This window comes from Raphanus sativus, chromosome 3 (genome assembly GCF_000801105.2).
Source record: "Raphanus sativus cultivar WK10039 chromosome 3, ASM80110v3, whole genome shotgun sequence".
Lineage (NCBI taxonomy): Eukaryota > Viridiplantae > Streptophyta > Magnoliopsida > Brassicales > Brassicaceae > Raphanus > Raphanus sativus.
In genome coordinates this window covers 18,188,958-18,205,502 of record NC_079513.1, presented here as the reverse complement: position 1 = coordinate 18,205,502, position 16,545 = coordinate 18,188,958, and the positions used below count along the sequence as shown (strand labels likewise).

The window sequence follows — 16,545 nt, the reverse complement described above, 5'->3', positions numbered from 1 at the left end:
AACTATGATTAAACTTTTTCGGTATAATAATGACATGAGACCCACTAGTTAACCATATATAGTTGAGTTATATTTCATCTTTTAGTTGAATCATTCGAAGCTAAAAGTTAAATATATCTATTATGAAACAGTAGAAACATTAAAAGAGACAAGAGGACGCATTACCACCGTTAAAAACCAACCCAGATGGTGGAAATCAAACGGTCACTAACAACAACAAACAGAAAAAAAGGTTGCGAATACAGCCATAAACTGAAATTAAACACGTGGCAAATGGAAACAGGATATACTACATCACCGGCATGCACTTCTCCCTCTCGGTCTCGGCTCAACGGTGCTGGCTCCTAGTATCGTCGCTGTACAACCTGCGAAGCAAAACGGTTAAGACATCTTAGATCTGATCTGAACTGTCCGGGCAACGACAAGAAAACTCTAGATATTTATAACAAAGTTATTGTACCAGTCGTAGACGGTGGGAGCGTTTGGGTGAGAGGGCTTGTCGAAAAGGTTGGTGCCCATTCCTCTGGTGGCGATGTTACTTCCTGGATGAAACACACTCCTCCACACGTTCTCTTTACGTGCCGATCCTGGCGTCGTTGGAGTTCCAGGACTCCCGGCCACCGCAGGCATAGCCTTGCTGCTGCTCCCTTCTCCTGCACCTTTTCATGATCACATAATTAACTTTTAATTATTATATGCAAAAAACTGCATACAAAGGTTCAGAGCTTGACTCGTTATATAATCACCAAAAGCATACATATGCATGCATGAATATATTTGTATACCTTTGATGTCAATGGGTTGGGCGTTAATCTTGTTGCGGAGGCGGCCAAGGCCATGCTCCGGCTTAGGTCCAGCTACAGTTTCATCCCACATCTTGTTTTTCTTTTGTTGATTAGTAGTGAATGATGTCAAGTGTGATGTGCATAGTGAGGCTTCTTCATCTCATTTTTAGAGAAATATCTTATTTTTCACCCACAAAATATCTACAGAAATAAAAAAGAAATAATTGGTAATTCAATGGAAAAATATCAAAGGACTTTTTATATTTGCATAAAGTAGATTTTATTTATCTAGACCATATTGTCTGAACAAAATGGTCTAGATAAACAAAATAAAGTAGATTTTATTTATCTAGACCTTATTGTCTTATTTTCACTTTCCTATTTTTTGCATAAGTTCTTTCAGCTCTTTTGTTTTACCAACTAATTCTCATTCATTTCCTTATCTAATTAATTAGGGAAAATTGCCAAAAGAGAACAAAAAAACAAGGATGTTGTCTCCTTGGTATAAATTATTTTTTGTCCAAATTTTCTCCTTTTTACCCTTTGTATTTCTGAAAATTAATGAAATAAATATTTTTGTGAAACAAAAAAAATATCAAAAATATAAAAGTTAATAAAACACCTATATACACATGCTGGTATTTTTTTTTTCTTCAAAAAGTTCATAAAATAAAATTTTGAAAATACGTTCTACTAAAGGTAGAAAGTGCCTTCTACGGAAAATGGTATAGTAGAAAGCGATTTCTAAAATAAATATGTTCATCTACTATTTTTAGAACGTACATTCTACTATTTACTAATTTTCTAAAAATGTAGAATGCGCATTCTACCAATCCTAAAGCTATCTACTTTTCGTCTGGAAGCATCTTCTACTTTTATTAAGTATTCTAAATTTCGCGGAATGTGTTTTCTAAAGTTTACTCTTCCGTCTATTAAAAGTAGAAAGCGTGTTCTGGATTTTTTTCAATGTTCTAAACTTTTAGAAGGCGCCTTCTACGGATAAGATTACCTGATTTTTGCGAAAATTAATGAAAGTTTTAGTTAAGGAAATATTCTAAAAATCTCCTAAAAATATTCTAACTTCCTAAAACGTGTTATTTTCGATTTTACTTGTCAAAGTTTTTTAAAAATGATTCTCCCTTGTCTTTTTCATTAATCTATGGTTTTTCCATAGTTTTTCTTTTGATTTTTTTTTTTCACAAACTCTTGTTCTCTATGATACATATCTATACAACATGTGGTGTTTTGAAATTAGGTACAATTTTTTGTAAAGTTTTTTCTTTTTTTAATAAAGTTTACAAATTTTATTTTTATTAAAATTTTTATTAAAAACATTTTTAAAAGTTTTATTTTTATTAAAAAGTTTGATAAAATTTAAAAGGTTACAAACATTTTAAAATTTATATAAAATAAACTTTGTAAAATGTTTTTTATAAAGTTAGTTTAAAGTTTTTATCAAAAATATTTTGTAAAGTTTTATTTTTATTTTTATAAATTTTAAAATTTTATTTAATTAAAGTTTTATTAACGTTTTAAACATTTTATAAAAATAAAACTTTGTAAGCAATTTTTATAAAATGTTGGCTATGTTAAAAAGAATTTTGTTGGCTATGTTAAAAAGAATGTTTCTACTCATTTCTTTTGCTTTTTAGAAATCTTTTTATATAGTTTTTTCATTATAAATGTATATAAACCTTTTAATTTCGTTTTAATTTGATTTTAAATTACTTAAGGAAAGGTTAATTTTGGGATTATGAAAAGATTTATACCAATAGGACAACTATGAGATAGATTTATACCAAGGGGACAACACCCTTGTTTTTTTGTTCTCTATTGGCAATTTTCCCAATTAATTAACCCAAATAAATTTTTTCTTACTACTTCAGCACTTTTAACCATGTTTTCCTAGTAAAGTAGCCTTTGCAGTAGTATCATATACTTCTCTTAGGATTTGTTTGTTTGCAAATTGCAAGTTTCCAGTGCGTCAAATCTAGAATTAAACACACACCATCCTTGGGAATTAGGGTCTCGGATCCTACTTAAAATTGTGTAGTCCATAAAACGTATACAACCTTAACTTAAAACACTAATGTTGTAAATAACGGGAGTGAGCAATGAGATAGGAGTGTGGAAATATATAAAAATGCAGACATATGGATAGAGGTGGAGATGTGGATAAGGACGAATGAGTCATGAAGTAGGACCCTTGAATCAAAGTATCCTAGGCCTTCGTGGAAAAGAATTATAGGAAGAGCAAATGAAAAGTAATATATAGATAATGATAATGGATGAGAGATGCATAGATGATGGAATGAAAATGAATAGAAGCCCACAAAGATAATCAACAGCGTACCTCAACATCATTCTGTTTCTTTCTGTTTCCCCTTCGTCTGCTTCCAAAGCAGCCACCAACCAGACTAATAACTACTTTCTTTCTTTCAATTTGTAAGTGTTTTTGATAAAAACACTAATATTAAAAAAATTATTATTTAAAGTCATTTGATATATAAATTCTACCAGTTATAAAAATAATATATTAGTTAGATTTTGAAATAAAGTTTATTTTTGTTAAAACTAATTGCAATATGAAATGGAGTATATAATACATGAGCCCATCTCTATAAGGCTATAATCAATGAAAATAACCCATGATCTTTCTAAGGTAATACGCTGTTTCTAAGCATTAACCAAGCTTTGATGAGTTCTACAATGTATACACATCTCCAATTCCAACCCTCTTCCTCTATTGGTAAAGGAAAGAAAAGAGATCCAAGAAATTAGCTGCCAAATTCCTAACTAAGGAAAAGAAGAATGACATAATTTACAAGAATATCATTAGCTTGCCCTCATGCCACCATGTAAGATGGCGTTTGATTTGATGATACCTTAGGGCTTAGGTTTACCATACTTTTCAACATATCCCTGCAAATGAACAGAGGTACTGTCAGACTAATGCAAGACTCTACTACTTTAAGTTTTTTACCTGCTTGAAGTGTATAAGAAAGAGATTCACCTCCACAAGCTTCACAATCTTGGTAGCAGACATACTAAGATACTGATCAACGGATGCTGAGTCAGTCGGCACCTGATGGGACTGGACAGCAGCGCTGACTATCTTTTCAGAAGCTCTTTTAACTACCATGTTATGCACTTCTTTGGTAAGACGGCCTTCACGCCACAAAGGTTTCACCATGTCTTTGATGGTTTCCACAACTGCAGTCCGGAATTGTCTCATTGCCTTGGTCCCTGCGTCTGACCTCACTTCACCATCTCTCTCATCTGATTTCAACAACTTTTGATGTGAAGAGCCGTCACTTCTACGCCAAGATCCGTGCCCTGAAGGTCTGCTTCGTTTTAAAACAACAGCTCTATTCTCTGCTGCCGCTGAAGAAGAAACTTCTTTGCTTGGTGTTGTTTCATCATTTTGATCAACAACCGAAGTGGCCACCCCTTCCACTGCTTCCATATTCTTCCTCGTTACAGTTTCTTGGTATTGAGTTTGACTGCATGAGCTGTTTTTATCATCGTTATTGCAATCCTGTGATTGGGGACCACTACTAGAATCACCATCTTTCTGCTGTCTTGCCCTTGTCTGTGCATCTCTCCCTTTACTTGACGATGGAGCAGTAAGAGATCTGTCTTGTGGAATCTCTAAATCCGGGAAATGATCGTAGAGGGCATCAGACGAGGGAAGTATATAAGGTGGAATCGTGAAAGATGGTCGAAAAGGTTCAGAAGGTTCCCAATCATTTGAAGAAACCTTCTTCTTGTTGCTAGTCCTGTGGTCTTGAACGGATGAAACAGATACGGCTTGCACCATCGGTAGTGATCCAGAACCATTTATATCACTCCTGTTTTCAAAACTCCCCAAGTTAGAAGCATCATACTGATTCATAGGAGCAGAACTGAACAATGATCCTGTCCAGGCTGGTCCAGAAGATCCCACGTCTGTTTGTCTATAAGAAGTGATAGAAGAAGATCCATGTTCTTGAACAAAGCTGCTTCTCACTGGGAAGGAGGAACTGATACTATTAGCAAATACAGGCCTGTTCTCTCTGAAAACAGCACCACCGTTTTGTAGACTCCCTCTTCCAATGTTCCCCAGTGAAGGCTTCTCGTTCGTGAAAGGGAAAACTCTCTGACCACCTGATGGATTCACCAAAGAATATAATCCCAAAAAAATCATATTCCCAAAACATTAAAAAAAAAATCAATTACAAATCGTTAATTAAGCACAAGAATGATATGCGTGTAGATTCTCTCTCCTTCAACACCAATTCATCCTCAAAAACAGAGTCACCTCAATTTCAATTTTTCATGAACTTTGAACTACACGAAATCGACGACAACGACGTGTGAAACAATCACGAGAGGATAAACACTACTAACCGTTCTGTGAAACGGAAGCTTCGAGTGGTTTAGCGAGCAGCAATCCAGAGTCTCCGGCAATCGTATGCTGAACCTGTACTGGGACGACGTCGTCGTCAATGTCCATATCGGAATCAGACATCTCGTAGGTTTTTGAGTAGCACGTTTACCGGGCGAGCGTTGCTGCGGCGTGCGTGATCGGGGGTGGGGAGGGGAAACAAGCTCTCAGGCGAGTCGAGGGATACGTGTTTGATATCGGGAGACAAAATCGGCGATACAAATACCTTACTGTTTTTTATTTTATGGGCCTTCCCAAAATCTAAAAGCCCATACGAGGTTCTCTTATCTTATCTGTGTTAATTACTAGTGATCCTCAAATATATTATAATAATTAATCGATATTTTATTTTGAAATTTATATGTATGACTTATTATACATAATTTTTTATATATATATGAAATTAGATAAATAATATAAAATCATTTTAACTATTATTATTTGGATTTATTGGATTACATCCTCTCCAATTTAACCATAATGTATTTTTGTTCTAACCAATTAAAATTTTGATTAATTTTTTATTTAGTTTAGATTAGTTTTGTTGTTGTCTTAAATTTGTAAATGTATTTTAGTGAATTTATGTATCTATACTATTATTTGGGAAGTAAATTTTCGCAACGGAGCTCTCACGTTAAAAGTTAGAGTGGTTAATATCTATACTACCCTTAATGAATAATTTATATATACTCTTTGTTATTATTATTTAATTATTAAATTTATAAAGGCGTGGCAAAATTTTCTATATAATTTGATTATATGATTATATGATTTGGTTGATCTCAACATACGTTTGTTTCTATCTTTATTGGTTATAATTATCCTAATTTTCATTGGACTTATCTTCCTGGATAAAACAAACCGCTTAACCAAGCTTGTATATATATGCGTAAGTAAGTCTCACGTCCTCCAAAGCTTCTTTTTAATATCTAAATAATCACCTTCTTACTTGGTGCAAAACATGTCCTATACGTAAGAAGGCATTTGCTTTAATGTTTATTGATGATATTAAACCATGGAACAATATTTATAAATTGAAGGTGCAGGTTATGAAATTGTGGAAGATGTGAAGATCAAAAAAGTTGTCTCCATTGAGATGGTTCTTGAAGATTCAACTGTGAGTAAACTACAATACTATTTTGATGATTTCTATTTTTAGTTTATGTATGATTATCTAACTTTTTCAATTGTAGGGAACAAGGATACATGCATCCATTGATGAATATTTGATACAAATATACGAAGGAAAGGTGTCTGAGGGTGTTGCTTTTTTTATAAGCTATTTTACACTTGTGAATTATACTTTAGTTCTTTTTAAATAGATTGGTTTTTCTGACGGTTTGATACTAATGTTTTGTGGTAACAGAACCTTCCATACTGTTAGAAGAAATTTTACTAATTTACTTTTTCTGAGAAACATTTTACTAATTTACTATTAGTTTATTCTTTGCAGTTTTGTCTAATGTAGTATAATGTGCAGCTTTTCATCATTCAGGAAGACATCAAGTCCAAGAACTACTGGAGATAAAATAGAAAAAAAATATGTGGTTTCTGCAGTTTCTATCGCTTTCGTTGATTTACTTATAATGTTGGTAGATCATTTACCTCTTTTAATCATTTAATTATTAAATTTATTATCTTTGAAATCCTATGACACTACAGTTGATACGATTGGTAGAAAACTCCAAGCTTTTGCTAATGCTCAAACATTAAATCGTTCATATCAATGGATCTCGTGTTGGATGTTTTTGTGGTACTTTTATGGCTTTGCATTTATCTTTCCATAGAAAATAATATTTATTTTTATAAGAATAAAACAATACTTTTTTCAAGAAAAATGAAGCGATACTTTTGTTTCTATAGACCAACTAACTCCAGCAGATGACTTCAAAATACTTTGTAATTTATAAACAACTCTATGTACAATTAATCATTGCTTGGTTTCTTAACATTGTATACTTTTTCGAGTACATGATAAAAAATTTATCATTATGTTCTTCAAAACAAAAATGCACGTCAAATATTCTCAAAATCATTGTGCCCGCGTACGCGGGCTGGACAACTAGTAATTTAGTATACAATATGTTGATCTGAGAATCAAATGGAAAATAAATTAAAGTGATGATCAATTCAAAGATACATAAATAAATTATAGCAATAATATTTTGAAATCTTATGCAGAAATATAATTTTTTATAAGTAAAGAAATTGTAACAATTGATTAAAACTTTATTTTCATGTATTAATATTTTTGAGTTTCATTATTTATATGGTAAAATAATTAAATATTTTTCTAAATAATATTATATTATTATTCTATCTAAAATTTTAATTTGGATATAAGAGTTTGTATTGGTCCAGTTATTTCATTTTATGAGTAGACAAAGTTAGATATTCTTTCAAATTGAAATATAAATATTTTTATTCTAGTTATCCCACATACATCATCCATTTCACATTAAGAATGGTTTTATTTTTGGCAATTTCCCTTCATTATAAGTGTTATTTTATATCCTTTCTTTTGCAAAAAAAAAATATGTATTAAATAAAAATAAAACAGAAACTTAATCATTTAAAAAAATTCATATGTAAAAAACTTTAAGTGACAATTATAATAAAACAGAGGAAGTATTAAAGTTTTCACATCTGATAAAGTCTCAAATATATCGAAACTTGGAAGATATTCTAAAGAAGATAAAGCATTGAAAACATAAGCCATTAAAAGCAGAACGTGGCTCATTTAAGGCTGGTTATTTTGCTGCCAATCACGAAGTTCTTTCGTAAGTTTTTATCCTGACATAAATTATAAAATTTTCATGCAGAAGCCGATGATCAAGCAATATAGTATATTGGATTTGGGACTTTGAAAGAACGATCAGCTATAGCAAAGCCTTGCAGGTCGCTCCATTGATCACCAGTATTACCATGGAGTTTGTAGCCTTTCTTAACCATTATTGATCGCTGCTCTGATTTGTACTTTACAGCTTCTTTACCTTGATCTTCGTGACCTCTACATTAATCACATTAAAAAAATCCATTACTATATCTGTTCCTAAAAGAAAAGAATATTTTTTTGAATATTCAGTATATTGAGAATATAATGAATGTTTACAATTAAATTTAGGAATAATTTGTAAACTACTCTATTTAAGATTGAAAATTTGAAAAATACACTGTCATAACAATATTTTGCAAACTACACTTATTTATATGTTATACGACTTTTTTGTCCGTATTTAAATTTTTATTTTTTTAATAATATATACTCAAAATATTTGTATTATAATTATTTTGAGATAATTCTACGAATATTGAAATATTTATAGCTTTATTTCTAAAACATATCTTTTATAAAGATTATTCACGAAACTTTTATCGTATTTTTTATTAAACGTTTTAGAATATACAATAATATATTATTTGAGTTTTGAGAGATTTAGAAGAGTAACTCTTACTTTTGATGGAATATGAAAACTGCGATGATCATACAATGTATTTAGGAGTAAATTATAACAAAAAAATCATCAAACTCCAAAATTACGTATCAACGAGATTGTGTCTTTTTTACTCAGATATAACAAAAAATACATCGATTAAAAAGGTAATAAATTAAAATAAAATAGTAGCAATCATTTATATTTATTTTTTCCATTTTCATTAACTTTTTATTAAAGTACTGAAATTATTACTCTTAATTAGGTTAATCTAGTCACTTCACTTATAAATAAGTGTAGTTTTCAAAAAAATAAAAATATGGTTTAGTTTTCAAATTATATTCTCATCTGATAGAATTTACCCATATTTTACCTTAAAGTTATTTTACTTTTACTAAACATTTTCTAATAATTATCAAAATAATATTTAACTAATTTAAATAATTTTAACAAATTCATTTTTATAAATTTACAACTTATTAATATTAATTACTAAACGTATTTTAAATATTTTGAAAAAAATATTTTACAACAAAAAATAAATATAGAAAATTTATCATTTTAGGAACAGAATCATTATAGGAACAGAATGAATGATTAGTTGTTTTCCTCATGAGACCTGTTTCCTAAGTCTACGCGGTGGTAAACATTTTTTTTATACTTGTAGAGATTTTAAAACCCCTTGTACTCTTTTTAACAGCCAAGTATTGTTTATAGTAGTAAGCTTTACTCCTTTTTTTTTGAAAAAGTAGTAAGCTTTACTCTTCCTAACATATAATTTTCAAATCAATAGTGACCCTTTTAGCAAAAAAATCAATAGTGACCCAAGTTCTCTTTTTGTTTTAGATGTTATATTACGACATGAGTCCAAGATCGATCAACACATAGATTTTGTCTGGTAATGACAGTGTTGATTGATTTGAAAATTTACCGTTATATATAGGAAAGTCATGGACCTAGTTTTCAAAGAGAAATATTTTGGTTTTTTTTTTTTTTGGATCAAAAAAGAGAAATATTTTGGTATAACTTATACCTCAGGAGAAGATGTTCCCAACCAGAATAACCGGCGTCCCGGAGATTTTTCTCGGTAATACTCCTCTGGGCTTCGTCTCGGCCAGTTAGCAGAATGATAGTGAAACCAAGGTTCTTGAGACCTTTGTACAGTTTCAAGCTCGCATCAAAACCTGGAGCTGCACCTTGTACAACCCATTCATTGAATTTCTTCGAGTTGTACGGCTCAGACCTAACTCCACAAGAAACATATCAATAGGTATGATAGAAAAAATAATGCAATTAAAATAGCAAGAAAATCTTAAACACGAGAACCAGGTTTGATTACACAAATCTACCAGTTTGGTCATGGCAACACAGTTAGTCAAACGGACGGTTCATATAAAACACATCCATAACCATCAAATGATAAACAAAACCTAAAGGGCTAGTAATAGAGAGAACTTTACCCATAACCATTAGCCTTATAGTACTCGAGGTTCGATAGAAGCGTCTCATCAATGTCGAAGACCCATGCGTCCTTACCATCTCCACCAATTTTAACCGTTTTAGCGAAGGCTAGAGCGTAACGAGCGACTGCATTATAGTCATTGTCGAACTGGCCTCCTTTGTAATAGGTTTCAAGGGAGCTAACACATTTGGATGGAACCACCTTCCATGTTCCTGCATTGTTGGTCTCGACGGCGTACCTCCAGCTCTCGCAGTAGGAAGCAACCAAAGAGCGAGACTCACCCTTGACCGGACGCTTAGTGGAGGACAAGACGCGAGAAGAGATGGCCGGACTGATTAAGACGGTGAATAAACCGAGGATAAATAACGAAACCGAGCTGGTACGAGAACACGCCATCTTTTTACAAGTTATTTGTGTTGTGCCCGAGATGATAGAAGATTAAGAAGATGGTTGAATGTAAACTAAAAGTGTCGTATACACCACGTGATTTTTGTTGTGGACGTCCGATCAGAAGCCCATGTGCATTTCTTTGGAAAACGTCGACGTTCCAAATACACAGGCTGGACCAGATATGGTAATCTCTTGGGTAAGTAAATGTTTCCAGAAAAGATAACCTAAACTTCAATTACAAACTAATATAGTATTTCTTTAGTTATTCCTCGTTTTCCATCTTTCTAATTATTGTTGTTATTTTATTCGAAAACGTAGCCTTATTAGTTATTAGTGATTTGTCCGCGCTACGCGCGGAACGGTCAATCTATTGTATTTATAAAATGTTCTGTTTATGCTGTACAATTTTTTATATATTATGGAGGTTAATATTTGTTGTTTTAGTTAATGAAAATCAGCAGCCAACATTTTGGCTTGTGCGCTGATGATGAGATTGTTATGGATTGAGTAGTGAATATATATATTTAATTTAGGTAACATAAATATACTATTAAGTATCATTTTCATAGTACGTATTCTTTCTGTTACAAAAAGTCTACGTTTTAGAGAAAATGTTTGTTTCTAAAAGGTATATATTTTATATCTTTATGTATTTTTATTAAATAATAATGGTAAATTGTAAATTTAAAAAAAATAGTGTTTATTGAATTTTTATTGGTTAAAAACTATAGAAAATAGTTAATCTCAAAAAATACATTTATAGTTATTGAAAAACAAAAAGTAAACAATTTTTAAAGTAGTTTCTGGTTTAATTTTTTTTAAAGATACTATAAATGTATGTGTCTTTTTTAAGTTTATAGTTTATTGAAAACTGATTTTTTGCAGTTGGAGTAAACAATTGATGCAACAAATGACAGAAAAATGACAGATACATTTTTAAAGATACTATAAATGACAGATACATTGTTTTATTTTTAAAGATACTATAAATGTATTTAAAAATGTATCTTTAACATTTATAGTTTATTGAAAACTGACTTTTTGCAGTTGAGTAAACAATTGATGCAACAAAACTTTCTCACGATTCACAGCATTGGCTATGAACATGCTTTTGACCATCATATTTATAAATTTCTAACAGTTATCAGCGAATACAAAACTATATTAATGTTTGGCCACCCCAGATTGAGTATGTAAAACCTAACCCAATAACCCAAATGAAGCTACAAACAAAACTCAGTTGCACAAAGGGGAAAAAATTGATCACCAAGATAACACATGGATTATGATGAAAAAGCAGAATTAGTGGTTTTGAATACTCACAATGTCTCCATAAAGTGCACCAGTATGGAACCGTTTTATATAAGTTTCAGCGCTGGTCTCATATTTTTTCTATATTGTAAATGGGAGCCTTTATCTTGTCTACCAAATCCGGGTAGAAGATGTTAAACTTGTACCCTTGAAACACATTTGGAGGGGAGATCGTCGTAGTGTGTTTGTTTATACTTAGTCTTGAAAAAACTGGGTTGAGCAGATTAATAGCAGTAGGCGTACCGCATGCATAATTAAGGTTCGCATTACGTTCCTCCGTTGTTCCCACTGCTTTAATCTCCAAGTTATCTTCTTCCCCAGGTTCTGGTTTTGAGATCATAGCCTCTTAAAACCGCTTCTCCTTGGGAGATGAATGACTGGGTACTTCTTCACCTTTCCATCATTGGCGAAAAACCACATGATCCGCCACAACAGTGTCTTGTATTGTTTATAACAAATATGACCAAACAGATTAATTCTAAATTGTCTTTGTTTAAACTTTTTTTTTAAAAAAAAACACAAGGTGAAAATATGGCAATTTACCTCCCAGCCGTGAACTCTAGAGAAAGTTCTTGAGTCTCATTCCAGAACATACTCCATGTACTTGGTTCAAGCAAGAGTCTCAGGAATTGTCGGGAGGCTTTAGGTGTTCAATCTTGCAAAGATTCGGGATCAGACACCTGCATGAAGTTCCTTCTGAGTTAATCATCGCAAGAAGACATCAAGAGTGGTTCTTTCTAGAGTTCATTAAGAAGGTAAAATTGTCATAGCGCATATATATTTTAGGCAAACTGAGCCATCAACGACAACAATTAATGAGAAAAAATTGATTGTAGGAACTGTAAAAAAGTACCAGTAATTCCTTACGATCATCACCGTTCCTGAGCTCTGGGGAAAACGAACCAGTCGCTTCTCCTGGACATAAATTCTTCACATGTAACTGTGGAACTTAAAGATTATGGGTTCGCCAATGTAGCTTAAGGTGTTTTTTTCGTGGTGGTTTGAGCAGTGTGAGGGCTTCATATGGCGACATCGTTTTATATAAAGTGGGATAGGGAAGTGGAAGGGTGTTGTGAGCTAAGCTGTTTTGTTTTGATGAATGAAATAATGGTTTGAGTTAATAGGAGAATAAGATGGAAGAAGAAGTGGAAAAGTCAGAAACATTCAACAGACACGAAGATAGAAGAAGAAAGAAGGCGTTAGGTTAGATGGAATGTATTAGTCGGCCTTTTTTGTTGATTTGTTTCCAGAGATTTAAGTATACTAAACAAACATAGCCCAATAAAGTCCAAGAACGAAACTCACTTTCGCGAATGAAAAATACATAAAAACAACTTGCTGACGTGTCACAAAATGCCCCATTCCCATTGCTGAGGTGGCAGCATAAGGAGGTAGATTTCTCAACTTTATTGTATTAGATTACTAATTGATTAAGGAATCATGTGTTCAACTATAACAAAAAAACTAGAGTTTAGAGCTTGATTCGCACCTCTGTGCGGGTACTTATTCTTGTTATATATATATAAATATTATCTAATTGTTTACCATATTTTAAAATATTCATAAACACAAAAATTAAATAGTTTCATGTTGTAAAAAATATTGATCCTTATGCCATAAAATATATTGAGAGCTTACACTTTTTACATGTTGTAGAAAATATTAAACCGTACGCCATACTTAACTTTCAACAAATATTGACCGATCCATATGTACAAATAATATGTCTTTTAAAACGAAATCAATTTCCAAATGTAATAATATTTTAAATATTTTGATGAGATATATCATATGGTGAGATTTAGATATATCGAAAAAGAAATATTCAGTTATAAACATTAAATATTGATCTACAAGTAATTCAAAAATATTTAAATCTTAGTATAGATAAGTTTTGTTGTTGAAATTAACTAATAGGAACTGAAATGGTTAAACATTTTTTTAAAAAAATTGAAATATATATATTTTAGGCGAGATTTATATATATTGAAATAAGAATATTTGGTTATAAACATTTCATATTGTTCTAAAAATAATCCAAAAATATTTAAATCTTAGCATAGATAGATTTTATTGTTAAAAATAATTAATGATAACCGTAATGGTTAAACATATATATTACAAAAATTTGAAATACATATATTTTAATCATTACAAATTAAATTTGTGGGATTATATGATGCTTGAAAAATATTACACAATGTTGTTAAAATTCGTTTTAAAACATTAATATTTCTATAATTTAGCTAAATCGTTTTAGGAAATATTTTGAACACAAAATATTAGATAAAACTGATTTAAGAAATAATTTAATTAAGTTAGGAAAAGACATTGATAGCTTAAATTTAGAGTTATTTAATGCTTCAGTGATATTTTATTGTAAATAAGTAGTAAATCTTAGAATGAATCTATATTTGTACTTCTCTTTTAATAATATAGATAGTATCTAATGGTTTTTCTGTTTCATAAAAAATCCTTACATATTTTAGAAAATATGTTTTCCAGTAATCAATACCATTAAAACATGATCATTCCTGAATTATACCCTTAATGAATATTTTAAATTTTCCAAAAATGTCCTTAATGATATGAACAAACTAAAAAATTCATTAATGGCATTATGGTCTTTCGATTTTGTGGGCCTATTTCAACATTTAGATGGACTTGCTAACTAATTAAATGGGTTATATTTTTATATAATCAAATTCAAATTCCATAAACTTTTAATATCAATACCACAAATTAAAGTCTGCAATAATTTTAATAAGTTGATATCAATACCATTAAAACATGATCATTCCTAAATTATATCCTTAATGAATGTTTTAAGTTTTCCAAAAATACCCTTATTTTTACAAAGGATTAATAAAATTCATTAATGGCATTTGAGTCTTTTAGTTTTGGGCCTGCAGAAATATATTTAAATGGATCAACAAATAATGGGCTTACACATATTTATAAACTATGTTACTTTTATTTAATATAAATATTTTATGTTCAAATATTAGATATATATATTCTGAAACTAAATTAATAAAAAAACATAATGACATTATAATATTATTTTCTTAAATCTATGTATCATAAAATTAATTTTAAATTCTAAAATAGAAAAATAGAAACACACAAACTTATAATAGGTTATTAATAACAAAAATAAACTAATATTGTCATATTAATAACTTTTTATATTATCTTTTTATTTGGATGACATAATAAAATATCATCAAAGTTTAAAGACCACAAGTTTACGTAGTATTAAAAAGTATATGATTAATTTAATAAAACATCAAAATACTATAAGATATTTTATGTTTTATTTGATCATTGGTATTAGATCACAGGTTAATAATGAATTTTTGGGTTTTACGGGTTTTATCAGATTTTTAATTAACGATTTTTTCATTAAATCCGAACTAGATTATATACATGGTACGGGTCTACCAGTTCAGCAGATCTAGGTCGAATATGAAAACACTTCTTAAAACTCAACATTATTTTCAAAAAACTTTTAGATTATATGTTCTTTAATAAAAAATTATAAATTCATTGAAATCACTCTTGACGAAATATTTTTTCTATTTATTTTTATTTTGAAGATAAAAAACAAATAATAAAAATATAAGAACTCAATTGTTATGATTTGAAACAAAAACAATAGTAAATTGTAAATTAATTTTCGGTTAATAAGTGAAAACAACCCGTGCTTTTTAAGCAATATTTTATATAATTATAAATCTTTAAAATTATATAATAGCCCAAGTAAAAAAATTGGATTAAACATTGTTTAACTTATTACAAACATAAAACGGTTGTATGACGCATTTTAAATTTCGTCATACTGTACACACTATTACAAACCCGCATAATTGAAACTTGATCATGTTACAGTTTATATAATTAAAACGAATAATAATTAATCTTTATACTGAAAAAAAAGAAACAAACCCCGCCCTTCTAGTGATGCTTTAAGGCTAATTCCTTTTTAATTACACCACTAGACCATGACCCGCCCGACCGGGCGGGTGTTTATTTTATTTTTTAATTTTTGATTTACACTAAATGATGTATTTGTTAATAGTTACTTGTGATACATTGATTTTTTTTTGAGTTTTTAGAAAACAATCAAATGTGTGAAAAATATTTTTTATTATATAAAGAAAGCTTAAAATGAAACAATGATAAATTATATATGAAATATATAAATCAATTTAGTTAATTTAAAATACGTTGAAATAAATGACTTTGAGTCATATATAAATAAATTTAATCGGCTCATTGTTATTATATTTTTTTGTTAGGGCCATAGTGTTTTAGATCAAATTAAGTTGGTCTAGTGGCTCATGACCCCTCTCTTATTCTAACCGACAATTTTGTTTTGTAACCGTTCGGTGTTTAGAAAAAAATTGTGAAGAATAAAAAAAAGAAATATCTCGACTTCGGTGTTCTCCCATGGCGATGACGATTTCAAAACTCATTAATCGAAGGTCTAATGTTTTATCTTTGTGAATCTGATGTTTTTTCTTTACGAATCAAGGTATGGAGTAATTAAATCTCTTTTGAAATAATTGGTTTATTTTTCATTATGTTTCAAAGTTGTATATTGTTTGGACTTTTTCTTGGGTTCACTCCCTACCAATAACAAATTGTCATTTTAAATCTAGTATCTTTTAATTAAGGAAACAAAATAACTTGGCAAATTATATTATGCTTTTAAATAAATAAAAAGATTAAATA

General features: G+C 30.1%; 3 protein-coding genes and 1 long non-coding RNA gene across 5 annotated transcripts; all 4 read right to left on the bottom strand.

Moving 5' to 3' along the window:
• Positions 1–93: 93 nt before the first annotated feature.
• On the bottom strand, positions 94–943 carry LOC130494799 (dormancy-associated protein homolog 1-like). Of its 2 annotated transcripts, none has more exons than XM_057004780.1 (3): positions 786–943; positions 461–659; positions 94–365 (listed from the first exon to the last, which is right to left on the bottom strand). In XM_057004780.1, exons 1-3 carry the CDS (start codon positions 874–876, stop codon positions 329–331), a joined length of 327 nt encoding a protein of 108 aa, XP_056860760.1. In that variant the 5' UTR covers positions 877–943; the 3' UTR covers positions 94–328. The 2 variants fall into 2 exon arrangements, with proteins under 2 accessions (XP_056860760.1, XP_056860761.1); XM_057004781.1 differs by having other exon boundaries at positions 461–653; positions 786–941.
• Positions 944–3,439: 2,496 nt separating this feature from the next.
• LOC108846045 (protein FRIGIDA-ESSENTIAL 1) lies at positions 3,440–5,467 on the bottom strand. Its single transcript, XM_018619251.2, has 3 exons — positions 5,175–5,467; positions 3,799–4,931; positions 3,440–3,707 (listed from the first exon to the last, which is right to left on the bottom strand). Exons 1-3 carry the CDS (start codon positions 5,293–5,295, stop codon positions 3,672–3,674), a joined length of 1,290 nt encoding a protein of 429 aa, XP_018474753.1. The 5' UTR covers positions 5,296–5,467; the 3' UTR covers positions 3,440–3,671.
• A 2,329-nt stretch (positions 5,468–7,796) lies between these two features.
• On the bottom strand, positions 7,797–10,606 carry LOC108846396 (acid phosphatase 1-like). The gene is made up of 3 exons (XM_018619623.2): positions 10,106–10,606; positions 9,679–9,888; positions 7,797–8,221 (listed from the first exon to the last, which is right to left on the bottom strand). Exons 1-3 carry the CDS (start codon positions 10,501–10,503, stop codon positions 8,044–8,046), a joined length of 786 nt encoding a protein of 261 aa, XP_018475125.1. The 5' UTR covers positions 10,504–10,606; the 3' UTR covers positions 7,797–8,043.
• A 967-nt stretch (positions 10,607–11,573) lies between these two features.
• On the bottom strand, positions 11,574–13,003 carry LOC130509607 (uncharacterized). The gene is made up of 3 exons (XR_008943626.1): positions 12,662–13,003; positions 12,352–12,488; positions 11,574–12,246 (listed from the first exon to the last, which is right to left on the bottom strand). It is a non-coding gene; the product is annotated as an uncharacterized LOC130509607 (long non-coding RNA).
• Positions 13,004–16,545: the final 3,542 nt, after the last annotated feature.

Excerpts from the sequence above, each read along its gene's own strand:
- LOC130494799 (XM_057004780.1), bottom strand. The coding sequence starts at position 876 with ATGTGGGATGAAACTGTAGCTGGACCTAAGCCGGAGCATGGCCTTGGC. Across the intron at positions 660-785 it reads CCAACCCATTGACATCAAAG|GTGCAGGAGAAGGGAGCAGC; the intron begins GTATACAAATAT and ends GATCATGAAAAG. Across the intron at positions 366-460 it reads GCTCCCACCGTCTACGACTG|GTTGTACAGCGACGATACTA; the intron begins GTACAATAACTT and ends TTTGCTTCGCAG.
- LOC108846396 (XM_018619623.2), bottom strand. The coding sequence starts at position 10,503 with ATGGCGTGTTCTCGTACCAGCTCGGTTTCGTTATTTATCCTCGGTTTA. Across the intron at positions 9,889-10,105 it reads TATAAGGCTAATGGTTATGG|GTCTGAGCCGTACAACTCGA; the intron begins GTAAAGTTCTCT and ends TTGTGGAGTTAG. Across the intron at positions 8,222-9,678 it reads TGGGAACATCTTCTCCTGAG|AGGTCACGAAGATCAAGGTA; the intron begins GTATAAGTTATA and ends TGATTAATGTAG.
- LOC108846045 (XM_018619251.2), bottom strand. The coding sequence starts at position 5,295 with ATGTCTGATTCCGATATGGACATTGACGACGACGTCGTCCCAGTACAG. Across the intron at positions 4,932-5,174 it reads AGCTTCCGTTTCACAGAACG|GTGGTCAGAGAGTTTTCCCT; the intron begins GTTAGTAGTGTT and ends TGAATCCATCAG. Across the intron at positions 3,708-3,798 it reads AGATTGTGAAGCTTGTGGAG|GGATATGTTGAAAAGTATGG; the intron begins GTGAATCTCTTT and ends GTTCATTTGCAG.